General features: G+C 42.0%; 1 protein-coding gene across 2 annotated transcripts in view; it reads left to right on the plus strand.

Moving 5' to 3' along the window:
• The window catches only part of TMEM38B (transmembrane protein 38B), a 107,184-nt gene that overhangs the window by 30,860 nt on the left and 48,352 nt on the right, over window positions 1-27,972 (plus strand). For both annotated transcript variants that reach the window (XM_033918538.1, XM_033918529.1), the window contains 2 exons: window positions 7,598-7,754; window positions 10,728-10,912. In XM_033918538.1, coding sequence (XP_033774429.1) covers window positions 7,603-7,754; window positions 10,728-10,912 — 337 coding nt within the window. In that variant the 5' untranslated portion in view covers window positions 7,598-7,602. The remainder of the gene's footprint in view (window positions 1-7,597; window positions 7,755-10,727; window positions 10,913-27,972) is intronic.

Genomic DNA, 27,972 nt, shown 5'->3' on the forward strand with positions numbered 1-27,972 from the left:
CCTTTTTTCTTTAGATCTTTCTGCGGCTTTTGACACTATCGACCACGCTCTTTTACTTAATCGTCTGGAATCTTTTGGCATCAGTGGACAGGTCCTAAACTGGTTTACTTCTTTTCTCTCTAATCGTTCTTCCATTGTTACAGTTAAAGACGATCACTCTACTTCTTACTCTTCACCATTCGGAATCCCCCAGGGTTCTATTCTGTCACCTCTTCTCTTTAACATTTTCCTTTCCCCACTACTTACTATTTGTCAATCATTGGGCTTTACTTCATTTTCTTATGCTGATGATATTCAACTTCTTTACCCGTTTGATCCCGAAAAAGATGAAGAAATTAAAACAATTAATAGTAAACTGGATACAGTAAAAAACTGGCTCAACCTTAATAAACTATCTTTAAATATACAGAAAACGCAAACAATGATTTTTACTTGGAGAAAAGACATCACCCCAATTTCCTCTTTTGTACTTGACAACACTCCAATAGAACTAGTATCTACTTTAAAAATCCTAGGCGTAATCATTGACAATAATCTAACCTTTCATAATCATATTAGCCAAACCATTAAATCCTGCTTCTACAAACTCCGTCTAATACGATCTATTTCATCATTTCTAGAACCAAAATCTATCAACATACTTATCCATTCTATGATCATCTCAAAACTAGACTACTGCAATTCTCTGCTGTTCAATGTTTCGCAAAAAGAAAAGAAGAGACTTCAAATAATCCAAAACACTGCAATAAAACTCATTCACAAAGCAAAAAAATATGACCATGTAACACCACTTTTGATCAAATCCCATTGGCTGCCTATTAATCATCGGATTACTTTTAAAATAGCATTTTTAGTTTTCAAATTACTGCTATTTAACGAACCACAGTTCATATCTAGAATGATTATTCCTTATCATTCTTCTCGAGCTCTCCGATCTATTATCAGTCCCGTCCTTAAAAATAGTGGGTACAAGGAGAAATGAAATGTTTTCTGTTTTAGCTCCTCAAACTTGGAACGCTCTGCCTCTCTTTATTAGAAAAGAAAAAGATCTTATCACTTTTAAAAAACTTTTAAAAACATTTCTATATAATGATGCGTTTTCTAACTAATCTTCTAAGGCTATGATCATTTTTTCAAACCAACTTTTTATTTTTTCTTTTATTAATTTTTTTTTTTCTCCCCCCCCTTTTGTGTTTTTACCTCTTTTATGTTTTTTACTAGACTAAGATAATTGTAACTTTTTCCCCTTTCCCTTTGTGTATCCTGTTTGTCCCTAAATTATATTTATGAAGAAACCTTATTTGTTTTGATTTCGTTTGTCTTTTAAACTAATGTTTTTAAACTTTGTTAAAATGGTTTTAAGATTGTTTTAAGATTGATTGTTCCCCCATAAGTTGTTTTAAACTGTGCATCGCTTAGAATATTTTTTTATATAGGCGATTTATCAAATAAACGTGAACTTGAACTTGAACTTAGTACAGTTCAATCCTACACCGTCAATCCTAACAGAAAACCATGTCTTTCGAACACACTGAACACCTTCGCCTAATATGCTAGTATGAAATATGTCATCACAAACTAACCCCTCCCCCTTTTACAAAACTGTAGCGTGGATTTTAGCCATGGTGGTAACAGCTCTGACGCTCCATAGTTTTGTAAAGGAGGGATAAAATAGAAATACATAGACAAAGGTTAAATTGAACCAGTAAGAAGCTGGACTCTGTATATAATGCAACACCACAGAAACAGTAACACATGTCTCGAAAAGCAATAAATAAATAGAAAATTTTTGTTCTACCTTTGTCTTCTCTGGTTTCTGCTTTCCTCATCTTCTTGTTACTCTCTTCCTTCCATCCACTGTCTCCCTATATGGCATCTTCTCTCTTTCTATGCCCCTTCCAGAAACTGTATGCCTCCCCCCTTCCATCTCTCCTTTCACCCCCATTGGTCTGGCATCTCTCTCCTCTCCCACACCTCTCTTCTGCAATCCCTTTCTTCACATAACTTACTTCTTCCGGAGCAAAGCTGGCATACGAGTCATCGGTGGACCTTCCTGCACCTTAGCGCATCTGCCAACTCTGCCCTAGAGCAGTGTTTTTAACCTTTTTACACCCGTGGACCGGCAGAAATAAAATAATTATTTTGTGGACTGGCAAACTACTAAGACTGAAATTAGAAAAACACATTTCTGCCCCGTCTCCGCAAGCTCAATCCCCGCAAACCATCTGATCCCATCTGCACAAGTCTCAGTTATGATTTTATATAGAACATATTTTATTAAAGTATAAAAAGAAACAATATTCTGTACAATTGTCATTTTATAAATATAAATATACAGAGCAAGGACCAACAAAACCCCTGTCTCCCCTCCCTTTCACATATATCCCCTCTACTATCAAGAAAACTGAACAAGCCAAATTATTATAGAATGCTACACAGAAATATCATGCTAACAGAATACTGCAGTCACACATGACAGGAATAGTGTTAGGGGAGTGCAACTAGGGCAACTGCCCCCTAGTCCGAGAGAGCCCTAAGCCAGCTAGAATTTAAAGAAGCACTGCCTGGGCTTTGCAGTCCCCAGTTATGTCTCTAGCAGGATATATATTTCAAATCTGATATATTCTAATGACAAAATAGAAATAAAATGATTTTTTTCTACCTTTTGTTGTCTCTGGTTTCTGCTTTTATCTTCGTTTCACTCTTTTCCTTTCAGCATCTGCCCTGTCTCTTCAATCCAGCATCTGCCCGTTCCATCCACTGTCTGCTCCTTCCAGAAACTGTCTGTCTCTCCCTGCCATCTTTCCTCTAGACCCCTCCCCCTTTGGTCTGGTATTCATCATCTTCCCTCTGTTCCCTCATGGTCTGGCATCTTTCTCCTTTCATCTCTCTTCCCCCCCCTGTGGTTTTTAGTATCTCTCTCTTCTCATTTCCTCCACTCAGATCTGATATCTCTGTCTCCTTCCCCTTTCTCTGGCATCTCTCTCTCTCTCTCTTCCCTTCTCTGGTCTTCCTTCTTTATTTTCTGCCTTCGTCTAAATTAAATTCTTTCTTACTATGCAGTCCTCAGTTTCCCTCTTTTCACTATGTCTACGCACAGCATGCCACCCCTTTCCTTCACCCCTCCACTATCTCACTAACTCTATCTTCTTCCCCCATCCAGCATGTGTCCTTTATCTTTATCCCTCTTTCCATCCAGTATGTGTTCTTTTTCTCCACTTTCATTCAGCATTTGCTCTCCCTTCTCCCTCTTCTCTCTCCCCCTTCTCTCAACTTCCATCATCTGCCCCTTCTCTCTCTTTCCCCCCACTTCCATCATCTGCCCCTTCTCTCTCTTTCCTTCCACTTCCATCATCTACTCCTCTTCTCTCTCCCCACTTCCATTATCTGCCCCTTCTCCCTACTTCCATCATCTGCCCCTTTTCCCCACTTCCATCATCTGCCCCCTTCTCTCAATCTCTCCATCCAGCACAGGCCCATCTTTCTCCCTTCCTCACCTTTCCGATTTTGACAACAAGATTGGCAATGCCCCCTCCCCCCCCCCGCGATGACACTTAAGATCTGCAACGGGCCTCCTTCTACCCCCGGCATCAACAGAACTTCAGATCAGCAACGCGGTGCTCAGTCAAAAGCGGAAACAGGAAGCTGAGTCAGAGGGAAGCTTTTGACGTGAGCACTAGAGAATAACATGGGGAAAAAATCTGTCCCCGTCACTGCACCGTCCCCTTCACTGCTCCATCACTGTCCCCGTAACATCCATACAAGCCTCAGTACTGCAATATTTAGCTTATTCCTTCCTTATAAATCAAAGTTCTGGCTGCTGAACTGGAGAAAGAGATGTTCAGCTGGCAGGGCTTTGTTTATAAATTTTTATCAACACAACTAATATAGTACTTTATCCTGAAGCAAAAGAAAAAGAAATAGAATTTTTTTTCTACCTTTGTTATCTGGTTTCTGCTTTCCTCATCTTCTCATTCAATTCCTCATCTTCTCATTTGCTCTGTTACTGTGCCTCTCTCTTTCTCCCCCTTTCCAAATTGATCTGGCACCCATCTTCTTCCCTCCTCTCCCCCCCCTATAGTCTGGTATCTCTGTCTTCTTCCTCCATCTTCTTCACCCATCTTCTCCCCACTCTGTTCCCCATTTCTCTTCAGCGTTTTCTCCCCACTCTGTCATCCCCGTTTCCCTTCAGTGTCTTCTCCCCACTCTCTCTTCCCCATTTCCCTTCAGCGTCCTTCTCCCCCTCTGTCTTCCCCATGTGCTTTCAGCGTCCTTCTCCCCCCTCTGTCTTCCCCATGTGCTTTCAGCGTCCTTCTCCCCCTCTGTTTTACCCATTTCCCTAAAGCGTCTTTTCCTCTCCACCCCACCTTTCCTCCCTTTCTCCTTCACTGCCCCTTACTTATGTGGCGCTTTCACCTCCCCCCCTCCCCAACAGGCCCGGTCTGACAAACCTCCCTGCCCTGTGGCCGGCGATGTCTAAACTGCCTTCTTACAGCAGCCTGAGCATTGTAGTTGAATATGGCTGCTGTAAAGGTTGTCTCTGATGCAACTTCCGGTTGTGTGAGAGATGACCTTTACGACAGCCACACGCAGCTTCAACGCTCCAGCTGCTGTAACAAGGCTCAGAGGCCCTCCAGATATGGCAGGAGCTCATTGGGGTTTTCAAAAACCAGGAAAAAGAGGACATGTCTGGGTTTTCCCGGACGCATGATAGCCCCATATTTGGAGTCCCCCAAACACTCTCATTCCTACAGCAGTCTACAGAGGGTTCCGGCTGCTGATGTTGGCATTCCCTCACCCCACCCCCATAGGCTCAGTTTAATTAGAACCCCTGCACATATGTGATTGGGGTTGAAATGAGCATTCATGGGGGAGGGGGGAGTGCAATTCTGGTGTTAGCAGCTGTTAATGTGCTGTTGACTAATGCGGGAATGAGACTGCTCTTGAGGGGGACTCCAGAGAGGATTCAACTGATGGAGCCTAGGTATTCATTTTTATTACTTCGGGAGGGGGGGAGGGGGTAGCAGGTATAGAAGAAATTAGTGGTTTGTGCCCACCCAGTCCACCCAAAAATGAAGGTTCTAGCTATGCTACTGGGCTGGAGAGACAGAAGAGAGGAGAAATACAGCATAGGAGGAGGGAGAGATAGAGGCAGTGCTGGATGGGAGAAGAGAGATAAGCAGCAGGAATGCTGAATGATTCAGTGGGAAAGGGGCAGAGAGACGGGCAGTGCTGCATGTTGGTGGGGAAAGAGGAGGAGAGACAAGAGGAGATGATGAATGGGGAGAGGTAGAGAGGAGATACTGGATGACGGGGAGAGAGAGAAAGGCAATACTGTATAGGAGACGAGAGAGCAAGACGGGCAATACTGGATGTGGCAGGAGAAAGAGACTGGGTAATGGTAAATGGTACAAGGGAAGAGGAGTGGGAGAGAGAGAGAAAGTGGGGCAATGCTGCATGTCAGAAGCAGAGAGAGAGAGAGAGAGGCATGCACGGCTAACACAATTAGAAAAAAAATGAAATGGCCAGACAGCAATGGTAGAACAAAATTATTTTTAATTTAGGATGAAGTAATGTGGTAGCTGTGTTAATCCAGTTTAAAAGGTTAAAAAATAAATTTTAAAAAGTGGAAAATAAAAAGTGATACCTTTTTATTGACAAAATACATTTTTTGACAAGATTTCAAAGGTCAAAACTTCCTTCCTCTTTCAGGTCTGGACAGTATAGTATTGTTATAGTATGCTTGTCCTGATTTAAGGAAGGAGGTTTTGGGCTCTGGAAACTAGTTAAAAATCTAATATTTGCACTGTATGTCCAGGAAGATGCTGGACTTGGAAGCTAGGCCTGTCTGAGAACCAAGTGCTAACATACCCCCTCCTTCTAGCATGGGTGAGCTTCAGAGCAGATACCCCCGCTGCCAGCGCTAAAACCCGCATTATTCATTAGTGAAAGGGGGATATTTGTCCTCTACAATATTTCCTAATATGTCAAATATTGTTCTGTATTGTAACCATGGTTAACAATAAATATAAATTTACCTGGGGGCCATGACTATGGCAGAAGACTGTGGGGACCCGGCAGCTGTGGTGTTGCTCGTTGCCTAGGGGTGGCTATGAGCCATTGGGAGTGCCGATATGTGACTGTGAAGGCCACCAGAAGCAGGACGCTGAAGATTGCATCAGGCTGTGAGTTTGTTGGGCCGCCACAGGGCCGCCAGTCTGCCGTGAACTTGCTCATTGCCTAGGGTAGGCTTATTAGGGCGCTTGGAGCACCAGAAGTGGGCCCGAGTGTTGATGCGGCCATAGGAGGAGCTGCAAGTGCTGGCCGCGTATATGCTCATTGTCATTGGAGCTCTGGTGGCTGCGGCGCAACTTGATGAGGCCTGTTGGGGGGAGGGGTGTGTGAAAGCGCCAAGAAGGTAAGGGAGAAAGGGAGCCGATTCAACTCGGCGGCGGCAGTAAAGAGGGGAGGGAGCGCGATAGGGACCGGGCCCGCTGTGCACTCTCCCTAAGGCTGCACCTGGGGCGGACCGCCCTCCCCCGTCCCCCCATTAGTACGCCACTGCCTAAACCCCCCCCCAATGAGTACCTATATATCGCTCAAAAACAGAAAGAGAAAAGATAAAAAATAAAAGGAATGGATGGCTGCAGACAGGAGAATCCACAATTTGGATGTCCATTGTGCACTGCTCTGATATTTTGAAGTGACCAATCCCTTCTGCCTTTTGAAAATACTCTTCATCCTGTTTCAGGGGTTGCATAAAGATCTGGTAACCTCTGTCCTTTAGTGCAGTAGATTATGACGGGCTTTGAAACAGCTTACATCATCCATGGAAATGTGATGCTGATGGGCCTGAAGGCCCTTTCTGCCAAAGTAAAGGTACGGTAGCTTCTTGAGCAGAGGTCCAGTTGGTCACAATTGACGACATCTACAAAGTGGCTACTTGCTCATCGCTGCACTCCTTTGTGAAACACTGCAAGACTTGATATTCTGAACAGACTTGATATTCTGAACAGAGCCTTTGGCAGAGCAGTGATCCAGGGGGTCTTGTGTTGATTCAGGGGGTTTTGCTTGGGTACATCTTGTTGGTCTGGACTATTCTAGTGGGACTATAAGAAATATGAAATTTATTCATACCTCTTAATTTTCTTTCCATGAGTCCTGTCAGGCCAGTCCAAGGCTCGCCTTGGAAGATTGCAACATAGTGGATGCCTCTCGGACTAAGCCCACACTCTTTCAGTGTTGTGTATATAGTTCATTGGATGTAGTGTGCTCTTTCTGCTTTCTGCTACAAGGATTTTTATGGAGTTACATAAGCAGATGTGTGGCAAGATGGACCTAATTCTGCTTTGCCAGTGGCATACTGGAGACTAATAGACTGCACTGTCTCTAACATACCAGTCACCAGAATAGTTCTGTATTTACCTCCATTGACTGGTAGGGGGACACAAACCTGTTGGTCTGGACTGGTCAAATAAGACTCAAGGAAATGAATACATTTTACCATATTTTGGAATGAGGAAAAAAATATGTAGCTTACAAAATTTGACAGATTTGTTTTTATTAACAGATTTCCTTTTACTTTGTGTCATTTCAGGAACAATGGAAGTAGCATTGCGCAGTCCCATTGCATGCTGGTTCAGTTCTATGCTTTGCTGCTTTGGTGGGGGAATCCTGTCATCCTTGATGCTTGCAGAACCTCCAGCAGCATTCCTCACAAACACCACTAACATATTTTTGGCATCTGCATGCTGGTAAGCAAATTGCTTTTGTAAGAAAAATTTGAAAGACTAAATATATGCCTTCAGTATAGACAATGAATATTCTTGTACAATCCCACTCTATTCTTGGACAAGTGGATTATGCATCCCATGTTGCAAGAGTGCTTGCAGGAAGCCTCATTTGCATAATTTTTCTGACCCTCTCCTCTTACCTCAGGACTGCACCCTGGTCTCCAGTTGCTTTCCTACAAGTAAAACAGTAGGAGCCAGTCTTTTCTGCTCATGTTTAATTTTTTCTTCTATTCATTTTTTTGCACAAATTCACAGTCTTCATGCTGTAGAGGTTCCCTGAGGGGACAGCTCTGGCTGTGGGAGATTGTCTGCACTTTCAGATCAGGGCTCAGGGACCGTTCCCTTGGGAGCTGGCTCACCCTAGGTTCATACGCTAAGGGGTTTGAGCATAGGCTTCGTGGCTCCATGGAGGTGTATCCGGGATTGGAGTTGACGGTGTAACTCCGCCAGATCGTGTGCACAGTGTGTCCAGTAGGTGGCGGAGGTCTCCGGCTGTGTTGTTGGGTTTGAGGGACAGTTAGAAGACCAGCAGTCCAGGATACAAGGCTTGTTGAGGCAAAGGATCTTCCTGTAAGCTGTTTCAGCTTCCTTTACTGGAGCTCCCAGCATAGCATGACACAGTGAGTACAGGGCTGACAGCCTGTCACAGCAATTTTGATGATCTCCAAAAATAATTTTTAGGCAATTTGGGTGTTAGTCCTAGGTCCCCTCATCCCTAAAATCCCAGGCTATTTTCCTTTGAAAAGTGCTCCCAAGGCAGCCATCTTGGATTTTCCCGATTTGAATTTAAAGTTATTTTTTGCCTCTATTGTTCATTATGTTTATTGAAGTAACAATGAGATTCATTTTTAAAGAGAAAAGCATCCAAAAAATGGCATAAAGTGGCATTTGGATTCTTTGTTTGCTAAAACATCTAAATTGCCATTTTTGAAACATACTTTTTAGATGGTTTCTTATGCTGTTTGTCTGCAGTGTGTCTAAATCTTAAGGGGTGGGGTGTTGGGACATATATTGGACGGGATCATGGCAGACTTATGATTTGGATATTTTTCTGCAATAATGGAACATTGCAGGAAACATCCAGGGCAAAACTTGGATGTTTGAGGTTAAACCTATTTCATTAATAAATAGGTGCCAAAAAGGTGGCCAAACTGACCAGATGACCACTGGAGGCGAGAAGGCATAGCTACCCTACTTCCTCAGTGGTTACTAACCCCCTCCCACCCCCCAAAGATGTGAATGAAACAGTACATACCAGCAGCAAGCAGGTCTCTGGAGTAGCCTATTGGTCAGTGCAGTAGACTGTAGAGAAGGGGACAAACCCATATCCAACTCTAACTAGTACACTTGTGGTGAAAAATGTGAGTAGTTGGAACCTAAGAACTGTACCAGGCAGGCTTCTACAGTCTACAGAAATGTAAGACAATTTAATCATGAATTTATAATTGAATATTCAGGTCTCTATCTGCCTTCATTTACTATGTTACTATGTAAGAAGAAAACCAAGAAAGAACAGAGCCCTGAAATCCAAGTGAGGATAGTGTATCAAGGAGTAAGTGGTGATCAACATTGTCAAGAACAGTAGATAGATCGAGAAGGATGAGGATAGAATAGAGTCCTTTGGATCTGGACAGGAATAGATCATTGGAGACTTTAGCAAGGGTAGTTTCTGTAGAATGAAGCCTGATTGAAGTGGATCAAAAATAGCTTGAGATAAAAGAAAGTCAAGAAAACGGTGGTAAACAGCATGTTTAAGTACATAAGAGCATAACATAAGAATAGCCTTACTAGGTCAGACTAATGGTCCATCAAGCCCAGTAGCCCATTCTTACGGTGGCCAATCCAGGTCACTAGTACCTGGCAAAAACCCAAAGAATAGTTTGGATAAGAAAGGGAGGAGGGAGATGGGGTGAAAGTTGGAAGAACAGGTAGGGGTCCAAGTGAGGGATTTTTGAGGTGTAACTATGGCATATTTGAAGACATCAGGAACAGTTGTAGTGGAATGTGAAAGACTGAGGATATGCGGAAGACATGACAGTTGGAAAGATAGTGTTGAGTAGATGGGTAGGAATCAGATCAGAGGAATAGGTAGTGAGTTTGGAGGAGGAAAGAAAATATGCAATTTCCTCTTCAGTGATTTCAGAAAAGGAAGAAAAGGTGGCAGGGCTCTTTCACTTGCCAAAAAAGACTACTACACCCATTTGACAAACTCTCATGGATCCAACCCTCATCGTCTCTTTGCCGTACTGAACTCTGTACTCAAAGTGCCCTCACCTCCAATTCCACCTTCACTTCCTCCCCAGACTATGGCTACTTCAACAGGGTCAATCTTGTGAAGCTTGTCGTAGAAGTAGCCATAGTCTGGGGAGAAAGTGAAAGTGGGATTGGAGGTGAGGGCACTTTGAGTACAGAATTCAGTATGGCAAAGAGACGATGAGGGTTGAATCCATGAGAGTTTGTCAAATGGGTGTAGTAGTCTTTTTTGGCAAGTGAAAGAGCCCTGCCACCTTTTCTTCCTTTTCTGAAATCACTGAAGAGGAAATTGCATATTTTCTTTTCTCCTCCAAACTCACTACCTATTCCTATACCTATGCTCCGACCGCCTCTTCCTGCACTAAGTCAGGCCTTATCCAATCAGGAGCTGCGTGTCAAAGCAGCTCCTGATTGGATAAGGCACGACTTAGTGCAAGAAGAGGCGGTTGGAGCGTACTGCGAGTGATTTCCTGCACTTGCGGTGCTCCGGCTGCTCTCCTGCTGCCCTCCTGCTGCCCTCTCCTTGTCAGCAGTTCGCGGTCAGAAAATACTGCAAATGACCAGGATAGCGAACCGCCGACCGCGAACGACCAGGGGAACACCGTATACTCTTTTTAGCACTAATTTATTTAACAAAGTTTATCTGAAGAGTCCCTCACAAACTTTCTTTTAATATTACAGGTACTTAATATTTTACTATCCGCGCAACATATTCTATAAATGCTGTTCCTTTCTACCACTTCGACTTATGCTAGCTGGAATGAAGGAGGTGACCAGAACATGGAAAATAGTAAATGGCGTACTGCATGCCAACAGCCGTTTTAGTAATGCTTGGATAATTATGATTGCTATCGGCTGGGCGAAAGGTAAGACTTTACAGCAGACAAGCTGTCATGTTTGAAAAATGTTGGGCACAATATTCAGAAAATACTGAGCTCCTAAATTTATATTGAATTGGTTGCATAAGTTATTGGTTACTAGATCCCATGTAATAAATTTTAATGGAAAAGCATCTTCTGCATGGTCTCTGGGTTGCAGTATCTCTCAGGGGTCACTGCTGTCTCCAGTATTATTAAAGTTTATATGACTATACTAAACTTGTTATCTTTGGGATCAGGTGAATTTCTTTTCACCTGTGTTGATGATATTTATATATTGTAAGGGGTAAGTTCAGATTTGAGACATTGTCTTCTAATATTTGCTTTTGTATATCTAGACTCCGACTGGTTCTTTAAACTTCGAATGAAGCTGAATTCTACTAAAATCAAATTATTATGGATTGAATAGAACACCCAGAAATTCCAGAAAAATATCTTTCTGAATAGTGGAGAACCATTGTTTATTGAAAAATTTACTAGTATTGGGCATAATTCTGGATTCAAATCTTACTTTTCAACAGCACATAAATAATTTACTTAGAAAATGTTTTTTTCAGTTTATGTTGCCTTAAATCAGATTACTTTAACATCAACATTTCGCAGTTCTAGTTTGGTCAATTGTATTATCACAACTGGACTACTGCAATTCAGTTTACTGTGGTATTAGTGCTAGTAATTTGAGAATATTACATTTGATTCAGAATACCACAGCTCCTTTTATATATGGCAAATCAAAATGTGAGAATGCAACACCCCTTTTAAGAAGTCTTCATTGGCTGCCTCTTAATTAAAGAATTAAGTTTGAGAGTGCCTGAATAACTTTTTAAAATTTTATTATTGTCAGTCAGTAGATCCTTTGACATTTCTAATTTTGTTAGACAAACTAATTGTAGATCTACTCACGCATATTCTTTGATGTATCCATCTATTAATAGGGTATTTATTCTAAGAATTTACTTTATCGTTCTTTGTCATTTATTTTTACCTCTATTTGGAATGAATTGCCAGTCAATCTAAGATCATGTACATCTTATCAAATCTTTCGTAAATACCTGAAAGCTTTTATTTTTCAAACACTTTTAGAATGATAATCTTAATTAAAGTATTATTGTTTTGTTTCTAATAACTCTTATTCTGAACTGGGATGATGTGGTATAGCAAGACAAAAGATTAGAGAAAGAAAGTAGGTTATTTATTTATTTTCTACATTTCTATTCTGCACTATCCAAAGTTCTAGGCGGATTGCAAAAGACATGCACAGCATTAAATGAAACAATAGACAATGAGCAGTTAGTGGTAACAAAAACACCGAACTGAGATGGTTAGACAGTGGGTGCACTCATTAAAACTCTATAGGCATGAAGTAAAAGAATAGTTTTCAGCTTTTTTTTTTAAAGATCCAAAGCTGGACAATGTAAGGAGAGTTGAAGGCTTAGCATTCCAAAGTTTAGGTACCATGACATTGAAAGAGATTTTCTATAAGTTTCTAGCCAGACCAGTCATCTGAAGAGAGTTTCAAGAAGATGATCACCAGAGGAATGTAGCATCCTGGTAAGCTGGTAACGCTGCAACAATGCGGAAATTGGCGGGGAGGGAGGCACTAAATTAAGAAGAGCTTTGTAAGTTAGGCAGTTGGAAGCTTAGGGCAGGAGGGATGCCAGTACTAGTGTTGATTCTTTTTATGGCATTTTGAGCAAGTTGTAGGGTTTGAGGTTTCGACTAAAAGGCTATTACAGTGGTCAAAGCAGGTAAAAATTGAGGCCTGAGCTACTGAGTTAGAAAAGGATAGGATCTCACAATCCTTAACTTATGGAAAATCACAAAAACCACTCTCAAGATATGGTGCTTCATGGAGGGGCTGGAATCTAGAATGACTCCCAGATTGCGCATTTTATTCACTATAGCAAAACTGAAATTGCCAATCCTAAGGGATTTTGGAACATCAGGAGAAGGGAGATCAGATAGAAACATGCTACAGATTTGGGCATCATTTTAGCGTCAATAATTTATTGTGCAACAAATGTTCTATTAGGTTCAGATGTGATTTGAAGTTCTAAAATTGTCTCATCAATGTTGTTTTTAACCTTAAGAGAGAACTGAATGTCTCGGCATAGAGACGATAGACAGTGCCAAGGCGCAAAAGCAGTTTACAAAGTGTCAGTAAAAAAATATTGAATAGAGTGGGTGAAAGAATGAAACCTTGAGGAACATCACTAGTAATGAGAGTTTCATTGGATCTGCTTTGGGAAATAAATACAGAATAAGATCTATTAGAAAGAAAGGACTGAAGCCACGTGTATACTGTGCTCAATAAACCAATGGAAAGTAGTCTATTAAGCAGCACTTGATAATGGACATTATTAAAGGTGGCCAAGATGTCCAGGCTAACTAGAAGAAAATGTTTTAATTGACTAAAACCTAGGGCTTCTTTTATTAAGCCGCGCTAGTGGGGTTAACGCGCGTGACTTTTTATCACGTGCTAATCCCCTCGCTGGCCTAAAAACTACCACATGCTCAAGAGGATGCGATAGCGGCTAGCACGGCCGCCCTAGACAGATAAAGTCCAAAAATGATAGAAGAGTCTCAGTGTCTTGATAAGAGCAGAAACCAAACTGAAAGGGGTCAAGGATTGAATTAGTGTGCAAAAATTCAGTTAGTTGGTCAAAGACTACCGTTTCAAGAGCTTTAGCTAGAAAAGAAAGAGGATATACAGTCTGTAATTATCAATTAAGTTGGGATCAGAAGAAGGTTTCTTAAGGAGGAACTTCACAGCTGCTAACTTAAGACTATCAGGAACATGCCCATCTAGCAGAGATGTATTGGTTGTATCAGCAAATAAAGGAGCAGAATGATCCTTCAGGGCCTTTATAATTTTGGGAGAGCAGGCATCAAGGACACATTGGGAGTTGTTGATTTACGAGAAAATATGAGGACTGTTCAAAAAGTATCAGACGCTTATTCATAAAAAATACTCAATTTCAGATATAACAAATCTTATACTAATCTCCTTCAAAGTAGTCCCCTTGGGCTACTTCTTCCAACAGTTCTGCCACTTTCGGAAGCAGCGCTGGAACGGCTCTTTTGAGATTGTTCACAGCTAGTCTGTCGCATTCTGCATGTCTTCTCTTGACTGAAATCTGGTCCCTTTCGGGGGCATTTTCAGCTTGGGGAAAAACCAGAAGTCACACGGAGCCATGTAGGGAGAGTAGAGAGCCTGTGGAATCAGGTCATCAGGTGTGTTGTGTTTGGCCAGGAAACTCCGTATCAAATGTGAAGAATGAGCAGGTGCGTTATCGTGATGGAGCTGCCAATGCGAATGCGATGCAGAACCTCTTGGTAGTACCCCTTGGTGATTTGATGATCCTGCATCATCCTGGTCAATGACAATCTAATTTCTGGATGTTGAGGGCCTACCAGAACGTGCTTCGCTCTCCACTGATGTGCGGCCATTTCTGAAGAGGTTGTACCACTCCTTTATCTGTGTGGTGCCCATTGCTTCATTCCCGAAGGACTGTTGAGTCTTGTGGATCGTTTCCACTTGGGAATCGCCAAGCTTTACACAAAATTTAATGCAGTAGCATCGTTCAACTTTTTCTGTCATTTAAGAACATAAGAAGTTGCCTCCGCTGAGGCAGACCAGAGGTCTATCTCGCCCAGCGGTCCGCTCCTGCGGCGGCCCATCAGGCCCACTGCCTGAACAGTGGTCTCTGACTAATTTTATAATTTACCTCTAATCCTGTCCCTATAACCTTACCTCTACTCCTATCTGTACCCATCAATCCCTTTGTCCTCCAGGTACCTATCCAGACCTTCTCTGAAGCCCTGTAGCGTGCTTCTGCTTATCACATCCTCTGGTAGCGCGTTCCATGTATCCACCACCCTCTGGGTGAAAAAGAACTTCCTGGCGTTTGTTCTAAACCTTTCCCCTTTCAATTTCTCTGAGTGCCCCCTTGTGCTTGTGGTTCCCCTTAGTTTGAAAAATCTATCCCTGTCCACTTTTTCTATGCCCTTCATGATCTTGAAGGTTTCTATCATGTCTCCCCTGAGTCGTCGCTTTTCCAGGGAGAAAAGCCCCAGCTTTTTCAGTCTGTCAGTATATGAGAGGTCCCCCATACCCTTTATTAGCTTAGTTGCTCTTCTCTGGACTCTCTCAAGTACCGCCATGTCTTTCTTGAGGTGCGGCGACCAGTACTGGACACAGTACTCCAAGTGCGGGCGTACCATTGAACGATACAGTGGCAGGATGACTTCCTTCTCCTGGTCGTGATACCTTTCTTAATGATACCCAACATTTTGTTCGCTTTCCTTGAGGCTGTGGCGCACTGCGCCGACGCCTTCAATGTTGTGTCTACCATCACTCCCAGGCCTCTTTCAAGGTTGCTCATTGTAAATGAAAATCGGACAGCGCTTACTTGCACTTCCTCACTCATCGGTGGTCTACCGGTGACTGACAGCTTCTGTAGGCAGGAAAAAATTCAAGCATGCACATTAGGGTCGCCTACATAGGTGCACCAAACCATGTCTCCCTAGCTTTATTTGTTTACACAAGGAAAATTAAGGTCTGATACCTTTTGAACAGCCCTCATATGTACAGTATCTCAATGTCATCGTATGGAAAGACTCCCACAATGAAATGGGATCGGATAGTGGTGGAGATTTTAAGAGTAGGGATCTATTATTGAAAAATGAGTGAATAGAAGAGATTTTAGTAGAAAAACCATCGGCATAGTCTTGACCAGGGGTCCCCAAAGTCCCTCCTTGAGGGCCGAATCCAGTCGGATTTTCAGGATTTCCCCAATGAATATGCATGAGATCTATGTGCATGCACTGCTTTCAATGCATATTCATTGGGGAAATCCTGAAAACCTGACTGGATTCGGCCCTCAAGGAGGGACTTTGGGGACCCCTGGTCTTGACAGTTCAGTAAGCCACGACTCTACATGTGTAATGAGATGAGATTAGATACAATACGAAATAGCTCCTTGGATTGTCTTGGGGAGGTGTCAGTAAGTCTGTTGACGTAATCTTTTTTGAGGAGAGGATGAGGGATCTATAATTTTGTAGTGACATGTTGTAGTATTCCAGTGTATCACTGAAGGGTTTTTTTCCTGCAGCATCGTTCATGATGTCTCAATGCACGTCTGAAAGAGACAAGATTGGCATTGAACCAAGAGACTATGTGATGCCTTCTATGAGTAAAGAGCCTTATAGAGGCTATTTGATCTAAGGCTTGAAGCAAAGTTCCATTTCATGTTTCAACCATATGGTTAGAATCTAGATGAGTGCAATGAGCTAGTTTGTCAGAGAGCCTTTTCCAAGACAGAAAGTTTAAAATAACTACATTTAGAAAAAGTATGAGGAGAAGAAGAGGCGAGAATAGTATCTATTCGATAGAAAAGCTAATGAGATTATGATCTGACCAAGGCACAGGGAGGATCTGATTAATCTGAGTGCCTAGTGTGAGGGTGGAGTTAGTGAAAATAAGATCAAGTATGTGTCCTTTATCATGAGTTCAAGAGACTATCAGTTATGTCCAATCTATGGCATCAAATAAATTAAGAAACTGATCTACAAAAGGATTACAAAAGGATCACAATGCCTATCATCAATATACATGTTAAAGTTCACCAACTAGGATGGAAATTCGGTGACACAAATCTATATGAACCAGCTATTCAATGAAAGCAAAGTAGACACGAGGAATGTTGCTAGGAGCACAATAACAGAGAAGGATATTGAGTGGGAGGACAGATAAAGAAGATCAATGCTATCAAAGACAGGAGTATCACATTTAGAGAAGCAAAAGAATAAGCACTTTAGCAAGAATAAGGACCCTCCCCCCCTTTTTCCAGCATGAGATGGTGATAAGCAATGAATCCAGGTGAATATTAGGAGTTTATAACCACAGTATCTCCTCACAGAAGCTAGGATTCAGGGATGCACAGCAGGTCAGAATGGTAATCTCTAACAAGGTCAAAGATTATTTGGGTTGTTGTTTTTTTTTTACTGAGCGAGCATTTATTAGGACACCATTAATAGTCTGGGAGGATGGATAAGCTGTGTGCTGAATGAATTGTATTGGAACCAAGATATTTAGGGAGGACTTGCTTTTTTGTGAGAGCAACATAAATCTCCATAGCGCCCATATCAATCACTATAGAGATGGCAGATTCCGACATGATAGTCGGTGAAAATGGGACAAAGTAGTTTAATCCAGAGCTACCAGGAGTCAATTACTACAGGAGGGTTAACAACAAGGATTCAAGAGGGAAAAGCCCAGAAGCTTAGTAGAACAGCATATGAAATGGATAAACAGCCAGATAGTGTTTAAATGCCAAACCCTCCCTTCTTCAGTGCCACCTTTGTGATTATGACTAATTCGTAGATTTGTGAGATTGGCCATTTAAAAGTCTGCACTAAGCCCCACATGAAGTACCACACAAGGCAAAACACAGTCTAACAATGTCTCAAAACAGATGAAACACTCTCAAAAGAGCCAGGCTTTTAAAGCAGAGGTGATGCTGATTACATCAGTGGGCGAGGCTAACTTCTCCACTGGGAGATAGAAAATCTCAGTTCACACTGCAGGGAAAAGATTAGCCAGCTGAGATTCAAAGCCAAACATAGTCCAAAAGCAGATGAAACAGTCTCAAAAGTGGCAGGCTTTTAAACCAGAACTGATTCTGATGACAGTGGGCGAGGCTAGCTGCTCCACCAGAAGATACCTAAAGGGTATTGTACATCCATAAAACCTTCAATATTTTACCAACAAAGCAATAGAGCTCGTAAACAGGCCTATACTTTCTCTCTCAGCAATTGCTGATGATGTACCATGCAGCTCCTAGTTGTCAGCTCCTAAACTAGTTTCTGGCTAGTTTTGTTGAGCTTGTCTTCTTGATGGATTTAATGAGGAGAAATGAGAGCAGCTTTGTATGGAAACACTGGGAAGATTCCAAGCCCATTTCTCTGTTTCCCCCTGCCCTGGGTGAGATTTTTTGGGTTGAGGTATCTCTGGTCTGCTGCTGTGAATCTTACTCCTAATTTGTTTAAACAACAGTTGCGTATTGGGAGATATAGGAATTAGAGGGTAATATTCAGACCCTTTCTTCCATTCCCAATGCCAACTAAGCTGCATCACTTCAGCTGCACTCTGACAGCAAGTATTCTCACTATTGTTCAAGCCTTACCTTTCTACATCTCTGAGTTCTCTGTCGCAATTAATGTTTCTTCAGGCTGCAGTATTTCATATTGGAGCACTTCCATTCTAGCTATTTGCATAAAAAGTTTTTAAAAAGGCATTATGCCATATTTTGTTGCTTGTGTCACACTGTAGTTGTCTTCTCACTCCGTTTGTGTACCATTATGTTTAATTCTTTCCACCAGAAAATTGAAGCCTCCGCCATAACCTTTCTTCAGGTGATGCAATCACACGAGTGGCATTATCCGCAATATATTTGGAGAGTGGGCCATCTATTCAGCAGATCTTTTTGCCATTTAGCTCAACAATAAGGTCCTTTAGTTCTTCTCCAGACTGAGGTACACAACAGACTAGCATCATATGCTATCCCTCTCATAAAGAAAAGTCTACTAAAACTTGAGCAGGACCAGTGGGGCCATGAGCCTTGTAGAGAAATATGGTTACCTCATGAAAGACATCTGAGGAAATTAGAAAGTCATGGAATAGGATGTAATGGATTAAGAACTGGTTAAAAGAAAACAGAGTAGGGTTAAATGGTCAATATTCTCAATGGAGAAGGGTAAATAGTGGGATTCCCTAGGGGTCTGTGTTGGGACCGCTGCTTTTTAACATTTTTCAGTGATCTAGAGATGAGAATAACTAGTGAGAGAATTAAATTTGCTGATGTGAGATTTTCAAGAGACTTGAAAGACTGGGAGACTGAGCATCAAAATGGCAGATATTTAATGTGAGCAAGTACAAAGTGTCACATGTGGGAAAGAGGAACCTGATGTAGGGTTCCACTTTAGGAGTCAGGAAAAGGATCTAGGTGTCATTGCTGAGGATATATTGAAAGTCTTAGCTCACTGTGCGGCGGCAGCTAAGGAAGAAAATAGAATGTTAGGAATTATCAGGAAAGGAATGGAAAACAATGATAAGAACATTCTTCACTGTTTATCATTCTTATCACTTCACTGTGCGGCTGTACCTTAAATACTATATGCAGTTCTGTACTCCACATGCAAAAAAGATATATTGGAATTAGTTAAGGTACAGAGAAGGGCAACAAAAATGATAAAAGGGATGGGACGACTTCCCTATAAGGAAATGCTAAAGTGGCTAGAGCTCTTGAACCTGGAGAAGATATGGTTCAGGGGAGAAATAGAACAGAATTAATTTGGCAGAGTTAATAAAACAAGACCTTACAATATGTAATTTGTGGTTGAAAAGTTAGGGCAGAATCAGTATGGACTCTGAGGTACCTCATAGCCTCAACCAGTCAGATAGAGGATGAATGCAAAGAAGGGGAAGCTGAAGGAGTACAAGTAGTACCGATTACCCATAGATCTACAGTTTTCTGAGGATTGAGAACCAATTTGTTCTCTTGAGTTCAGGTATCAATCATATCAAGGCACACCTGCATAAATATAGCATCTTATTTGAAATTCTTGAATCCGGAATGCATGGGCTTTAAGAAAGATGTTTAATAATAAGGAGGAAGTACAGAGCCCTGGGGGATACCACAAGTCAGAGGACAACAAATCAAATTAGTAGAGGAAAAGGATACTTTGAAAGACCTGTCACTAAAAAAAAAGATTTAAACCATTCTAAAACCATATCCGAGATCCCTAGTATTGCTAAATGGGAAATAATAAGTGTCACTAAGTCAAAGGCTGCAGAGAGATCTAAAGAAATAAGAACTACTTTCCCTCGGTTATATGATGAATAACAGTAATTCATAAGTGAAGCTAATATTGTGTCTGTTGCATAATACTTGTAGAAACCAGATTGAGATGGGTGAAGGACATAACACTCAACATGCTGTATTAGCTGTAGAAAAACAAATTTCAAGAGTTTAGAGATAAATGGGAGATCTAAAACTGATCAAAAATTAGATGCCAATGAGTTGTCCAATCAGTGATTTTGAGGATAGGATGGACAGTAGCAGTCTTCCATTCAAGAGAAATAGTGCCTGTAGACAAACTTTTTATCATCATGTTCATTATAAGAGGAGATAACCCATTTCTATATTCCAAAAGCCCAGAATGCGGGAATTAAGTTTAATGAGCATTTGGACTTCCTTATGGAAGAGAGACATTTCTCAAAATTGATAACAGAGGGTATAGTGAAATGAGTCCAAGAAGAAGAATTTCCTAGCGAAGTTCTATCAGATGAAGAAGATGAAAGAACAGGAGAACTAACAGTTGGGACTGCAGGAAGGGAGAATGGAAATAAAGACTGAGGGGATAATACCTTTACATACAAAATGATCAGCTAGGTCATGAACAGTTAGTGATGAAGTTACAGAAGGAGTCGGAGTCAAACTCAATAGCTTGAACATTATTATGAAAAGTTGCCTAGGTTGATTGGAAGCTTTAGCGATAAGTCTAGTGTAATGAGCAAGGATCTCCCGTATGAGGAACGACTGGGTAAGTTGCAGCTGTACTCACTCGAGGAACGCAGAGAGAGGGGAGACATGATCGAGACGTTCAAATATGTCACAGGCAGTATCGAGGTGGAAGAGGATCTCTTTTTCCTTAAAGGACCCACGGCAAAAAGAGGGCATCCGTTGAAAATCAGGGGTGGGAAATTTCATGATGATACCAGAAAATATTTCTTCACCGAAAGGGTGGTTGATCGCTGGAATAATCTTCCACAACAGGTAATTGAGGCAAGCAGCTTGCCAGATTTTAAGAAAATATGGGATTGGCATGTGGGATCTCTTCATGGAGGTAGTTAGGGGGTGGGCCATTAGTGTGGGCAGACTAGATGGGCCGTGGCCCTTTTCTGCCGTGATAGGCATGGTATCCTGAGTGAGCAGATCAAAAAGCTTGCAAGTTGCTCTGGTCTTTTGTCCTATTCCATTGGCATTTACAAGTGTGAAGATGTGATTTAAACTGACAGTTTTTCAAGTACCAGAGCTGCCTACAAGTACTAAGGTGTTTAGGTGGTACAACTTTGGTAATGGCAGCAAGTAATGATAACTCCCATCTTGAAGCCTGAACTGCAAGCGAAAGAGAGGGAAAATCAGAAGGTAAACAAGTAAATAATAGCGACAGAGTTGCAAGATTGCAAGAGCGCATGTCTGAATAGGAGATGAAGGCAGTTGATGCTAGCTTGATCAGGATCTCAGGTGATGCAATGGTAAATTGAAGATAATGATCTGTCCAGGGCAGTGGGACGAAACAGGAAACAGAAGCAAACCAGGAATCTGGAAGCTGTGTAAAGATAAAGTCAATAGTATAGCCTGCTGTGTGAGTTTGGATCAAAACATGCTGTTTTAAACCCAGATCAGAGGCAAGAGAGCAAAACCTAAGATCATAGGAGTTTCTCAGTTCAACAGATGTGGAACTGAGTGCCGAATTGCTGGATGCCCTATACTTTGATGAACTTCCTGATCTTCTAGGTCCCACTTCTATTCGTTCACATTGCATTCACTCCGGTTAAAAGCAATCACGTTCTCACATGAATGAGCCACATGTTTTGAAACAGCAGTCTAGGCCTGGCCAGGTGTTCGAACTTTCAGAACTGCACCATGGCGTTGTGTGGACAAAAGTCTTTGTCTTTGGTTGAACGTGTTGATGTCTTAGAGACTTGACCAATGGGAGAGTCAGGTTTCTATTACAGCATTCATCCTAGCCAGATTTCTCGGATTTATAAAAAAAAAAGCAAGCCATATTGAAAGACTGGCAAAACAATAGCAATCCTACCAGAAAAGAATTGGGAAGGCTGGAGTCGTTAAACAGGTGTTGCTGTGATGGTTTACTGAAGCTAGAAGTTGACAACTGCCAATAAGAGGGCCTCTGCAGATGGAGAAAGCAGCACAGATATCCGAAGAACTGGGCATATAAGACTTCAAAGCAACAAAACGGATGGTTAAAGAGGTGGAAAGTTTGTAATGGCATAACATTTAAGAAGCAGCATGGTGAAAAACAAGACGCGGATGAGTTTGGTGCAGAAAGATGGGTCATGGAAATGTTGCCATCAGACATTGGTGGATATGAACTATGCGACGTTTTCAACGCCGATGAGATGAGCCTGTACTGGCATGCCATCCCTGATGGAACATTGGCTTTCAAACGCAGTGAAACTGTTGGCTTCAAGGTGCCAAAGGAACGATTGACATTGCTGCTTAGTTGCAATATAGACAGTAGTGAAAAGCTCGAGCCACTGGTGATTAAGAAGAATCAAAATCCTCGGTGCTTCAAAAACATTAAACGCCTTCCTGTTGAATATGAAAGCAACAAAAACGCATGGATGATGGCGACACTGTGGATTGAATGGTTACAGAAGCTTGACAATCTGATGAGAAGGCATAGGAGGCACATTGTAATGCTGTGTGATAACTGTGCAGCACACAGCAATGACGTAAGACTAACCAACATCAAACTCGTGTTTCTTCCGCCAAATACGACCTCTTTGATCCAACCGATGGACCAAGGGATAATCGCAAACTTCAAACGTCATTACAGGTCGCTTGTCTTAAGATATGTGATGGCAGTGATTGATGCAGGCACGGAATCCAGCCCCCGAGCTGCTGAGCTTGCGAGAAAAATGACGGTGCTCTTCACATGGTTCGGGAGGTGTGCAGTTGAGTCTCATCATCAATGATTTCAAATTGCTATCAACAGGCAAGCTTCATTCACGCATCTGATCAGAGAACTGAAACTGACACTTTGTCCATTGAACTCCCAGTTGGACTCTCACCACAAGAGTTTGAGTTGTATGTCGTCATTGACAACAATGTGTCCATATCATCTGACAGCACTAATTCCAATATCTGTACAGTCATAAAAGACACAGCAGACAACAAAGGATAGAGATACTGCTGCGGTCATCATGACTAATGAAACTCCTGCAGAGATTGTTTCCTTCTCGGACGTGCTGAAGTCCCTATACACGCTGCGTTGTTATCTGGAGGTAAATGGATGTCACGACTATGGACAGTTTTGCAGTATCAGTAGTCAGATACACAGCCTGAATCGTGCAATCTACTTGCAGAAAACAATGACTGATTATTTCAGTAGAATGTTGGTTTAAAAAAAGGTTTACAGTGTATTGCATTAGACGGAACAGTGCTATTTCTATAACTGAACCGTGTTAAATTGTATTCGGTGTGTTTTTTGTTGAATAAAAGTTTTATTGCATTTGACTACAGCGTTCTGTGATTTTTCATGACTTTTTTTTTTTAATATTCTTCATTTTTAAAATTTACAATAAGTGCAACAGCAGATAACATCAATTTATACTTAAATACATCACTTAATGTCCTATTAAAATCTAATTCAGATCCCATAATGCTCCCTCCCCCATATTCAATGACTTTCATCAAACATAAGAAGACATATAATAACCCCTCCACACACATTATTTGCACTTAAAAGAAAACCAAAATACACCCACCCTTCTCCTCCCACCTTGGATGTGCATATTTAAGGGGAAAAATGATATTCATTCATTACAGTATTTTGTTAATGGTTCCCAAATAGCCTGAAATTTCCTAAAATTCAAATACTGCATGGCATTTACTCTTTCCATTTTAAATATATGACAGAGGGAGTTCCATCAAAAGCTATAATTCAATCGATCCCAATTTTTCCAATTTCTCATAATCTGTTGTATGGCAACCCCTGTCATAATGAGTAATAGCTTGTTATTATTTGAAGATAATTGGCTCTTGGCCCTCATTGATTCAAGCAGCTTACCATCGGAAACAACATCAGTGTTCTCCTTAGGGCCTTTTAGCCAGGCGCTCCGCCCAGCTAATTTAGATGACTGCCTGGCTGTCATCTATCACAATTTCTTCTGCTGCCGCCGTTGCTCAACATTAAAAAACAAAACAAAAAAAACCTCCTCTCACCAGCTTGGAGATCGCCCGTGAGCTCTAAAGTGTGCGTGCCGGCTTCCCTTCTCTTCCCTCCGAAACCGGAAGTTACATCCCAGGGAGAAGAGAAGGGAACCCGGCACACACACTTTAGAGCCCCGAAGCATGAGTTCGCTACGGGCTAAGGCAGTTTTTGCTTTGGGCCTGCCTGTTTAGCTGAAGGGATTTCCTAACTTCTGGTGCCTGTTTTCTGCAGTCCCATTAGCAGTGCGCAGGTAAGCTACTATGGTACTGCATGTGTAGGCTTCAAGGGCTGGAGTTGCTGGGAGCTCAGAGCTGATTATGGGGAGCCAAAGTCGACCTTTGGGTCTGTGCAGGAGGCGAGTTCGGATAAGGAGGTTGAGTTTCCTATGGTAACGACCAGTGCCAGTGGGCTCCTCAGCGGCTGTTCCAGTTTCAGCAGGAACGGCCTCCATTTTGGATTCTCACTGTGTCTTGCTGCCACATACTCAGTCAGCGACGGATGGAAGTTAAAACTCTCTTACTTGCTTCGGGCCTTCCTCGCTGCCGGGTCCTGCCTAATTTCTGTTTCTGCAAAGGCAGGACCTGGCAATTAGGAAGGCCTGAAGCAAGGAAGAGCAGCAAGTTGTAAGCTTCCCTCCGTCTCTGACCTATGGAAGATAGATCAGTGATGGAGGGAAGCTTACAACTTGCCTAGCGACTCTGTCGACGGGTGTGTGAACTGGGAGGGATGGGAAGAGAAATGCTGTTACTGCACCCAATGGGGGAAAGGGAGGGGGAAGAGAAATGTTCTGCTGCTGCACCCATCTGGGGGGGGGCAGGGGGAAGGGAAGAGAAATGTTGCTGCTTCACCCAATTTTTTTGGGGGGAGAGGGAAGAGAAAAGCTGCTGCTGCACCCAATTGGGAAGAGAAGAGAAATGCTGCTGCACCCAATTGGGGAGGGGAAGAGAAGTGCTGCTGCTGCACCCAATTGGGGAGGGGGGAGGAGAAGAGAAGTGCTGCTGCTGCACCCAATTGGGGAGGGGGGAGGGGAAGAGAAGTGCTGCCGCAGCAGCACCCAATTGGGGAGGGAGAAGGAAGACCAGGGAAGGGAGAGGAGAGGCGAGATGCGAAGACCATGGGAGGGAGGGAAAGGAGCTACCAGACCATAGAGCGGGGGAGAGATGTCAGCACATATGGAGGGAGAGAAGGGAAGGAGATAGAGATGCCAGACCATGGGGTGGAGTGGGAAGGAAGGAAGGAAAGGAGAAGAGAAGATGCCAGAGCATAGGGGAGGGGGTGAAGCTGAAATGAATCATGTACAAAGGAAAGAAAGGGCACAGGTTATACAGTTTATTGAAGGGACATAGAAAGAGGGAAGATGCCATATGGAACAGAGAGAGAGCGGACACTGGATGGAAAGGGCAGAGAAGGTGGATAGTGGATGCAAGGGGTAGAGAAACAGGGCAGAGGCTGGGTGGAAGAGGCAAAGAGAGGACAGATGTTGCATGGAAGGCATCGAGGACAAACGCTGAATAGAAAGTAGAGAGTGAAGAGAAGATAATTAAAGCAGAAACGACAAAAGGTAGAAAAAAAATTTTTTGTTGCTTTACGTAGAATCAAGTAGTATTGTAACTGTATTGATTAAAGTTTATAAATAGGAAATGGAAATAAGGCAAATTTTTTGGGACTAAACCCCTTTCCTCAGGTCAGGACAGGATACCATAACAGCAGAGGTGCACAAATGGTCAATCGCGATCAACCAGTAAATCGCAAAGGCAATGTGAGTCGATCGCATTGCCTTTGCAATATTTTTCTTCCTGCCTCCCCGAGCCAGGCCAGGTGCGTACAAGAGCCGGACTCACACGACTTCACCTCCGACGTCAATTCTAACATCGGAGAGGAAGTTCTGGGCCAGCCAATATTAATAATTGGGAGGAGGGGGGAAAATGGATGTTTTCTTTAATAATGTGTGCAATATGGTGTATTTTATGCAATCTGTTAAAGTTATATTAATTGTAATACACTGTCAAAGCTTGAAAATTAATAAAGAATAAAAAAAAAAAAAGAATTGACGTCGGAGGTGAAGTCTTGTGAGTCCGGCGCTTGTATGTGCCTGACCAGACTCAGGGAAGCAGCAGGGAGAAATCGGCGTGGTGGCTTAGGGGGTAGGGAAAGAGTCAGGGAAGTGGAGAAATCAGCGTGATGGCTTGGAGGGGCAGGGGGAGAGAGAAAGAAAGACAGGGAGGCATGGGGAGAGAGAGAGAGAAAGAAAGGCAGAAATAAAGAGGGGGCAGGGGGAGAGAGAAAGAAAGACAGGGAGGCAGGGGGAGAGAGAGAAAGAAAGGCAGAAATAAAGAGGGGGCGGGGGAGAGAGAAAGAAAGACAAGCAGGCAGGGGGGAGAGAGAGAAAGAAAGGCAGAAATAAAGAGGGGGCGGGGGAGAGAGAAAGAAAGACAAAAAGGGGAGGGGCAGAAAGAAATATTGGATTTACAGTCGGAAGGAAGTGCAACCAAGACTCATAAAATCACCAGACAAAAAGGTAGGAAAAATGATTTTATTTTCAATTTAGTGATCAAAATGTGCCCGTTTTGAGAATTTATATCTGCTGTCTATATTTTGCACTATGGCCCCCTTTTACTAAACCGCAATAGTGTTTTTTAGCACAGGGAGCCTATGAGTGTCGAGAGCAGCGCGGGGCATTCAGCACAGCTCCCTGCGCTAAAAACTGCTATCGCGGTTTAGTAAAAGGGAGAGGGTATATTTGTCTATTTTTGTATAGTTGTTATTGAGGTGACATTGCATATTTTAAAATCATCTGCCTTGACCTCTGGAAAAAAACCCCAAATACAAATGATAATTAACATTTTCTCTGCGTACAGTGTGCTTTGTGTTTTTTAAAATTTTATTGTTGGTAGATCATTTTGACTTGGTCATTTAAAAAAAGTAGCTCACAAGCCAAAAAAGTGTGGGCACCCCTGCTTTACTGTCTTGAAGAAAGATTTGGCCTCTGAAAGCTAATTGAAAAATGGATTAGTCCAATAAATGGTATTTTCTTATTTCTCATTATTTGTTTTATATCTATTTGTTAATTTGTAAAGTGGTGATTGTTATGTTGCAGTTTTTTTCAAATTTACATCTACTGTCTTTATATTTTGCACAGTATTAGAGGATGTGTCACTGTTTCTTTGGTGTTGCACTATATGCAAGTCTGGTTTCTTGGTTGTTTAACTTTTGTGTACATATTTCTGTTTTTAGTTTGTGATTGTTCCATATTGGGCAAGGGTGTATCTGTGTGTATGAAAAGGACATGGTTTTCTGTAAGCATCGACTGTGCAGGATCTGGCTTGTTTAGTTTTACAATGGATGTGTTGGCGTTCTACTGCTCACTGCAGTATTTAAGATGCTGCCTTTTCCTAGGTGCACCCTTGTTGTGTGACTCATGAATTATTACTAAAAATATCTTTTTTTATATAGAGGAGCGGGTTGTTAAAAAATGATCCACACTGGCTGTCATATATATTAGGTACGCTACTGGATTTAATGACCCTATTCTAACTTTACTGTTGATGTCGGTGTTGTCCCACCTCCCCACACACACAATAAATAATTAAATTATAGTTGTATTAACATCAAGCAGCTTTCAAATGAGATTATAAGCAAATAAAAATAAAATATTTTTAATACATTGCTAATTATTACCTGCATCTTTACCTAAACTGTTTTGCCCTAGCTCTCACTTTGCACTACAGCAAAATAAAAAAGTAGCAGATAAAGATCAATCACACAGGTCTCCTTCAAGGCTCAGTAACACCTCTCCATAAATTATGTGGAAGAGGTCTGGAGGTAGGGATAGCATCTATTTCATATCCTCAGTGAGACCTCAGGAAGGAACCTGGTGATCAAAATATTATTAGAGGTGCTGTAGAGCCATTTCTTGTATGACTGGATGAGCTATATTTATCTTTTTTTTTTAGTTGTTTAAATTCATGCAGAAATAAATGGCTAGATTGAACCTAATGACTTTATTAACTCATTTCCATTTT

Source organism: Geotrypetes seraphini, chromosome 1, assembly GCF_902459505.1.
Source record: "Geotrypetes seraphini chromosome 1, aGeoSer1.1, whole genome shotgun sequence".
In the NCBI taxonomy this organism is placed as follows: Eukaryota; Metazoa; Chordata; class Amphibia; order Gymnophiona; family Dermophiidae; genus Geotrypetes; species Geotrypetes seraphini.